Source organism: Anticarsia gemmatalis, chromosome 8, assembly GCF_050436995.1.
Source record: "Anticarsia gemmatalis isolate Benzon Research Colony breed Stoneville strain chromosome 8, ilAntGemm2 primary, whole genome shotgun sequence".
NCBI classification, from domain to species: domain Eukaryota; kingdom Metazoa; phylum Arthropoda; class Insecta; order Lepidoptera; family Erebidae; genus Anticarsia; species Anticarsia gemmatalis.
Window position 1 is genome coordinate 2,869,257 of NC_134752.1, and position 8,182 is coordinate 2,877,438.

At 39.9% G+C, this 8,182-nt stretch overlaps 1 protein-coding gene across 3 annotated transcripts in view; it reads left to right on the top strand.

The window, feature by feature from the left end:
• LOC142974654 (uncharacterized) overlaps nt 1–8,182 on the top strand; it is a 45,976-nt gene that overhangs the window by 34,584 nt on the left and 3,210 nt on the right. For 2 of the 3 annotated variants that reach the window (XM_076117103.1, XM_076117104.1), the window contains 8 exons: nt 39–186; nt 580–742; nt 1,097–3,357; nt 3,805–3,962; nt 5,984–6,034; nt 7,001–7,207; nt 7,553–7,679; nt 8,004–8,114. In XM_076117103.1, coding sequence (XP_075973218.1) covers nt 39–186; nt 580–742; nt 1,097–3,357; nt 3,805–3,962; nt 5,984–6,034; nt 7,001–7,207; nt 7,553–7,679; nt 8,004–8,114 — 3,226 coding nt within the window. The remainder of the gene's footprint in view (nt 1–38; nt 187–579; nt 743–1,096; nt 3,358–3,804; nt 3,963–5,983; nt 6,035–7,000; nt 7,208–7,552; nt 7,680–8,003; nt 8,115–8,182) is intronic. The other variant, XM_076117106.1, reaches the window with a different exon arrangement.

An 8,182-nucleotide genomic window follows, 5' to 3' on the forward strand; every position in this document is an offset into this window, starting at 1 on the left:
TTACAACTATATATTTTATTGTAATGTTTTTGTAACAGGTAGCAGCAATAGAGCCGCAGTGCGAGAGCGAGTGGTCGTCAGAACTGCCGCCGCCGCCCGAGCTGGTGGTGAGCTACCCCGGCGCACTCAGCCCCATCGCCGAGGAGACCGGGCAACAACTGTCTGCGTATGAGAATGATACGCAATGTGAGTAACAAACACTACCACTGTAGTTTATAGGATGGGTTAAAACCTAGCTGCACGACCTGTAGTGCGATTCCCTACTACTCACCGACAGCTATCGAAAACTTTTTATATGTATTCAATTCTGATCTGCACCTGAAGCGGATGCTATAGGATCTATTTTTGCAGTACATTTTAAATATTTAACTCGATACTGGATAGTCCTATCTGTAAAGAATCACGCTACTGACACCCTGAAAGCGAGAGACACAGAGAAACTATAACAGATAGACTATTGCATTTAAAGTATTAATATGGATATTTAAATAAGCGTCTGCGCTCCTCATTAACTACCTACTCTGTGCTAAACACAGAGCGTTGAAGGCGAGGTACATTTAAGTGTATATTTTTATCTAGGGAACCTGTCAACCCGCACGGAATCATCAGAGAGCTACCCGGAGCCGTGCAACAACAGCACCGATGACGTCACGGAGCTGCCGGGAGTCGAACCCTCCACCTACACGCTGCACGAACGCAACCACACCTATACGCTGCACAAGGATCTCGCCAGCAGTCGAGAGTGAGAACAAGCTTTATTTACATTTGTTTAAATTATGTTTCTTACATTTTCAATCTTGTCATTTGTATTGAAAAAATATACGACCATTTATTATTTATTGGTTGGGAACTGTTTGGAATAACGAGTTGAGTTTTTATACTACAGAAAACTTCAAATTAAAATGTCATGATTTAAAGAATGCTTGGCTAATGATAATGTAAAGTAATTACAATTAGAACGGTCGAAGAAACTGGTGTACACTAATTAAAGGGCAATAAAAATCGCACAACAAACAATATATATCGAATTTTTAAACTATTTATTGTGAGCAAGTGTTAAAGTTTAGTGGTTATTATAATAAATTCATCATTTCAGAATCACAATGAGTGCAGACAGCTTGAACGCCAGTCCATACAAGAAACCGATAGCCGACACCGAATCACCGATCGACGACAAAACGTACACAAAAGAAGAAGAAAAGGAATCGCTCGAGAGGATATCTCAAGTGTCGCCCTTTCTGCTGAGCCCTACCACGGACACGTCTGCGCCGGACAACTCGGACAACTTGGACAACGCGACCGGTGTGTCCACATTGTCCAAGACAACACTACCTACAGACGCGAAGTTGTCCAAACCTTCTGAAACACAGTGTCTGTCTAAAGCGACAAGCATCGATTCGTGGTGCTCAAACGATACGCTTTACAATGTAGAAGAGAATTTCGATGATTTAGCCATGGATCCTGATCTACCAGACTTCCAACCGGACAAGGAGGAGGGCAACAGCGAGAGTACCGACACGTTGACACATAACGAAGACGAGAAAGAGGCCAGCCATTGTTCCACTTACATCATTCACGATAGTAAGTCGGAGGCTTGCGAGACTTTCTCACCCGACTCGATAACGGCCAACGATAATTATACGTACACGAAAGCGAAGACGGAAAACGCTGGTACCACACCGTCCGCTGTAACTACAGAGCAGAATGATTCTACGAAAAATACACAGACTAAGGACCTTGCGTACGGTACTCTCATGTCTGGACTACCGTCATATTCTAACTGTACTACGGAAGTAGTGTCCGGTTTCGATGACTGGAAGGTCCAACAACCAGAGCTTGTGAGGAAGTCTCCCATGATGAATGTTGTCGAAGTGGCGCCGACCAATACGTCCGATGATAAAGTAGTCGACGTGACGAGCCCGCAGCTTGCCAACGAACCCACTATTAAGAAGATGGAAAGCGTCGATATATCTTGTCTACAAGAGAATTTGTCCGACAGTAATAATAAAACCGATTTATCCGAAACTCAGGATTTGATAGTCGCTATTGAAAGCCCGAACTATAACTATAAGAGTATGGCGCCGTCAGTGACGAGTACGCCTATTACTGATGCGATTGAGGACGCCGATGTAGAGCCGATCCCAATGACAATGCCGCAGGTGAACGTCACTGAGGATAGTGGCAACCTACCGAACTTCAACGTGTTCCTGCAATCCGCTGAAGTTAGACCACAAGACTTGTCGTCTAATGCAAGCAACGAATGTGCCAGTAACGAAACTGAAGCACTGTTAGACGGAGACAGCAAAACCCAAAGTCGAAACAGTAACAGAGATAGTCTAGCGGTGTCTGAACTCACTCCCTCTTATTCTGACTTCGAAAACTCAGCGGTAACGAAACCGCAAGACGTTATTTCGAGAGATAAGTCTAGTCAAAGCAACGAGAGCGGGATCAGTTCGGAGGATTTTCAAAAATTTGAGAGTTCGGTGAGGAGTCGACCGCAGGACTTGTCGTCGTTGATCGACGCCAGCTCCCTGCTGCTGAAGAGCGAGAGAATGTCCAGCGAACTAGCGATGGGCTCGATGCCCTCCGACCACGAGCAGACTAGTCAGGAAACGAACGAGGAATCTCAACAGAGTCCGCCTAACGTTACGAATTTAAATGAATCTCACAGCTTAGTTAATTTTAGAGAACCGAATTTTTTAATAGATTTTGATGTTGACGATGAGACGGAGCAGCCTCACTCGATCATCATCACTGAGACTACGATGGAGACGTTCAAGGACAGTCCGAGCAGACCTTATGAGACACACACAGACGTCAAACTTGTAGAATATAATCCGACTTACGAATCGCATACGATTAAAAGTCACGACGATTTCGAGAAGCTATTAGAGCAGAAGATCAATGGAGAGATGAGCAAAAAGGAAGAAACAGTTGTACCAGCAATTTCTCCTGTATCTGAAATAGTAACAGTCAAAGCAGAGATCGCACCAACGCCTAACACATCAATACCGAATAGTTCTTTCAAATCGGAAGACGTTAAATGTAACGGTGGCAGCGAAAAGTTCGCTACTGTAAATTTTCTTAACGAGACATTTGAAGAACTGATCGAGAGTAATGTTGATGATGGAGAGACTAAGGAACTGGAGAACGAAGGACTGCCTGAACCCGAGGTAGTGGAGAGTCCAAAAGAGTGCAAAAGTATAAAGGATGAGTTACAAGAGGTCGGTGTGTTGAACGGAGTGAGCGAGGTGAATGGCAAGATGGCCGCCGTGACGGAGGACTTCTTGCAGAATGAGAAGAAGTTCTGTCAGCTCGACGCGTATCTGCCTTTGCTGAGTGATATTAGATTCACTGGTGAGTATTATACTTTTATCTCCTAAAACAATTTTTTACTTAGAAATTTCGTACTACTGACCTATTTGAGGAGTTCACAGACGAAAAATATTATTATTGACATCCTAAAGTTGCTAATAGACTTATTTCGCTCTTGTATTACCTCAAAATGACTTTACATAGTTCGAACAGAGACAAGACTTACTTGTATGACTTGACATAGTACTAACAAACACAGTTAAAACAATCCAACAGTTTCTTACCGTTTCTTCTCAAGAGCAATCATCATGTCCATAACTTTTTCAAATACTTGTTGAGTTAACGAAATAAAGGGTATCTTAAATTTAATTTCAAAAGCTCAACTTCACTATTTTACATAAAGATATTACAAATCAAAAACAGTATAGTTGTCTACAAGAGCGTACGCGTATACGTACTCGCACGCATTGTTAAATAAACATGGTCCAGGTCCAGCAGCCGAGATAATGAGCACATCGTTCACGCAAGAGTCTCCCACGGAGCCCACGTCGTGCTCGCGGCCCGCCGCCGCCGACCTCGTGAAGGAGTGGGACAGCGATACTGACTCGCACACCAGCAACTCTTCGAGCGGCGAGTTCATATGGAAGGTCAGTCATTGTAGTACTAGTGCTGTATATATTGTTATATGCTAAGGTTTTTTGTGACACTTGACATGTGTAAGACAATTTGTTAGAAGTAGACTGTTCCCCAAGCCACACTTGGCTAGTATAGTAGAATTTGATCCCAAGCACTCTCTTATTCCCAGAGTAATCCCATGCCTTTTTTGTTAATTTAGCCAATAAGCTGTAGGGATGTCTTACAACTAAGATTCTTGTGATTGTAGATTTATAGTAGGCAAATTGGATAGTAATAGAATATGTCTTGTTTTTAACCCCTGATCCAAAAAGAGGGGTGTTATAATCTCTATCAAAAGCCATAGTAATTCAATATGTCTTGTTTTGTCTGTTAAGAGCCAAGGATTTGGTTTTTTCTTTTTATTTGTTTTGCCTAAATTTAATAGAGACAGAAAATAACGTTTTGGTCTGCAATGAGTCCTTGAAAAAGCAATGGATTTCTCTAGATTATTGTCAAATTCTACTGAAAATGCAATCAATTTTGCTTTCTATAAACCAGCATTTTATTTTCATAAGACATGTCAAGTGTAACACAACAAAGTAACTACCTACTACAGTGTAATAACACAATATATTGTGGTCATTGTGGGGTGTTATACTATGTATATTGTATACAGTGTATAGTAACAATACCTATGTGATTAATGCCATGGTGTGGATTATATTATATAGTAGCTCTCCTGCTTTATGTTGCTCTCCAACCCTATGTTATATACATATTATAGAAAGTTTGCTGAAGTTCATTTGATAGCTCGATATATTGCGTACTTAATTGTAAATAAACCGACTTAATTACTCATGTTTATGTAATAACTATTAATACATAACATTTCGGATGGTTATAATGTAAAGTAGTTATTTCAATATGTCAAAAAACCATGTTGACAAAGTAAGAAAATTATGTTGGGCTGATTGAAACGTAGCCTATGTCTCCGAACCTGCAATTATCTTGAAGTTAAACATCATCATTCTGTTCCGAGCGAGTTAAACAGATGGACTGTCGCATTTACAACAATAAGTTAATAATATGAAATAATAAGTTAGGGAGCTGTAGAATTTTCAAAACACAACAAATAGATATTTAAATAAGAGCTAGGCCAAAAATATACACAAGAATATAAATCTACTTATAAGTGTGTTATCGTGTATCAAGCTATCAAGTAAACTCATGTTAATAAAATTGTAACGCATCTCCGAATACAAAGAGAGTCCCTGCTTCCTCTATCTATAAACTACAACTATTTAGTGCCCCTGTATTGTATTTATACATGTGTACATTTGAAACAGCATATTTTATATGATTTTGAAATGCTTATGTGACGTCATGATATCATTATGAATGATAATTCAATAAAACTAGAATAAGTTTATTGTAAAAAAATCACTTTAATGTTATTTAAGCAAATATTTTCTAAATTATTGTCGTTCTGATTATAACAGTTATTAAAAATTGACATTGGACAGTTCTATATAATTATTTCAATATATTGAACCCAGAAAAAGATAACAGAGTCCAGAGAGAATAAATTGTATAATGGATATTCAATTTGAATAGACCGTGACAAAAAATACGTTGTTAAATTAGGATACTACTTACTATGTGCTTTCCATGCGAACAGAAAAGCATGTCGTATAAAGCATAAAAAAGATTATCCATCTGAAACTAGATGGTCGGACGACATTGTTAAATGTGTAGGGCCGAAATGGATGAGACAAGCGGAGGACCGTATAAAGTGGCGTGCTGAGGGGGAAGCCTGTACTCAACAGTGGGTGGATACGGGCTGATTAGATAGATCTGAAACTACTGTTATTATTGACATGAATAGTACGAATAAAAACACATTAATATTATCCTTCCGTCATCTGCTCCCAAAATGGTATCAATGACGTCATATAAAACAAAACAGTAGTAAATAAAAATGTACACATATATAAATAGTATGGTGTCGGTGTGCTTGCATGTATGTGACGTGTGTGTCGCGTGTGTCGCGTAGGACGGCGACGGACACGAGACCTCGCTCGTGCCCACCACGCACTTCGATCATGTAAGTTGTACATATTGTATGTTTATTTATATGTCCATATTATATACATGTTGGTACCTCGCAAATGAAATAAATTATGTTTGTATATAAGAATATAAACTGGGCGATGAGAAGTTTAGCCCAGAGACTGTTTAATCAATCAATCTTTAGAGGAAAGACGATTTAATAATTCAAAATACAGTCTTGCTTCCTTTTACAGTATGGCTGGCCTGTTAATAATACTAATTACCAAATCTAAGAGGACTTAAATTAAGGAGATTTCAAAAACAAATTGATCTCTCGGGGTTCGGTACACAAAAGAATTATTATGATTTTAGATGTTTGATCACACGTACTAGTTTGAAATTTAAAGCTACGATGTGACATTTGTTCGAACCAATCGAATTTGATTTTCGAGTCGATACGGTCATACATGTCATTTCATTTCATTTCATTTCATTTCATATTTCAATTGCGAGGTTTCTCATGACATTGGTTGTATATTTAGTATGCTTATTGTGGTAGCGAGTTTTACATAAATATTTATTATAATTTTATCATGGAATGGTACTTTGTTGTTTGTGAATAATTTTGATATTTTCATAGTTATTTCCCTGTAGCAATAGAAAGCATACTTTTGATTTTCACACCACACTATGTTCGCTGTGATTCGGTTTCCTTATTTCAGATTTTAATTAAATAAATATTGTTTAAAGGAAATTTTAATGTGGTTTCTATTTGTCATTATAATTTGGTGTTATTCGTGCCAGTTTTCCGTTTTCATCGTAGTGTTGGGCGTTTATACAAATAGACCTTTCATCAATATTAATTTATTTGTTTTAAACTCTTGTGTGAAAGTGCCCATAATCATATTGATTTCTCATTCAACAAGCACAAGACTCATATGCTAAATTTGTTTCAAACAGTCAAAATATTCGGTTGATATGGTACTAGAATATAATGATAAAGTAGTCAGTAATTCCGCAGCAACGATCAGGCGAGTGCCAGGACAGCGGGTGTACGCCGCGCGACGGCTCGGAGGGCGGCGCCGCCTCGGGGGCTTCGGACGCCTCGGGGGACTCCGGCTCGGGCTCCGAGGGTGACGAGGTGGAGTTCGTGCCCTCGTCTTGGGACTGCCGGGCTGCTCCCGCCAAGTCGTCACTCAGGAGTCTAGAGCAGGCTGCGCCGGTGGGCGTAAGTTGGACTTGTTACTATATGAAGAAATTTTTATTTATTTCTTTTTTTTTCTTTATGAAGGGTCCACTGCAATAATGATGAATGTCCAAATATAATGAAAGTTTAACGAGTTCTGCCCTTCGGTCACTTCACCGTGATGTATCTGATATCTACACATACATTTGACTACAACTTTTCATAGTCGGGTAATATAATCTACAGCAAGTATAAATATATGTAAACGGTCGACGAAGGAAAGGACGTTTATACCTGAGTTCCTTCAATCCTTTTTAGATTTTAGTGTATAATGTCTGCAATTCCGTAAATACATTGATCGACACTAAACGAGAGTAATAACTGCAGGACACGAAGAAGCGCGTGGTGTTCAAGCGTCAGAAGTACCACTGCGTGTACGAGTACCCGCGCGAGGCCGCCGACATCGACGCGCACTCGCCCGCCGCCTACCTGCCCGACCTCTCCACCTACTCCGGTACGTACACCACACACGTACACGTAACTAGGCGTATACCATGCGTACGACCGATATAGTTTCCTAACAGCCGCAAAGCAAGTAAGATCTGAATCCCGCTACGGTTGGTTGGTGAATTTACACACGTTGTTGTTTTATATATTTTCGAGATAAAACTCCGTCAAATAAGTGTGAAGTATTGAGTCAACTTGTGAGAAATAGAAATACTTTGTATCGTCCTTCATATAAGCTTATTATCTTATTTGTGAAGCCGCACTTTTCTACTTTATATATCTCTTGTGAGAGTTCCTTAGGGTTGTGTATAATGTAAGTAACTGTTTACAGAGTGGGACCCGTCGAGCGCTGAGGAGGCGGAGCTTGGCTACGGACAGTTGTTCGGAGCTCCGAGCCCGCTCGACCTGTACCCGCTGCGGGCTGGCATCGCCTTCGGAGCCGGTACGTTATCATCTATTTTTAATTGTGTTTAACTACAGAACACTACATTTTTGACAATTTAACCAAAA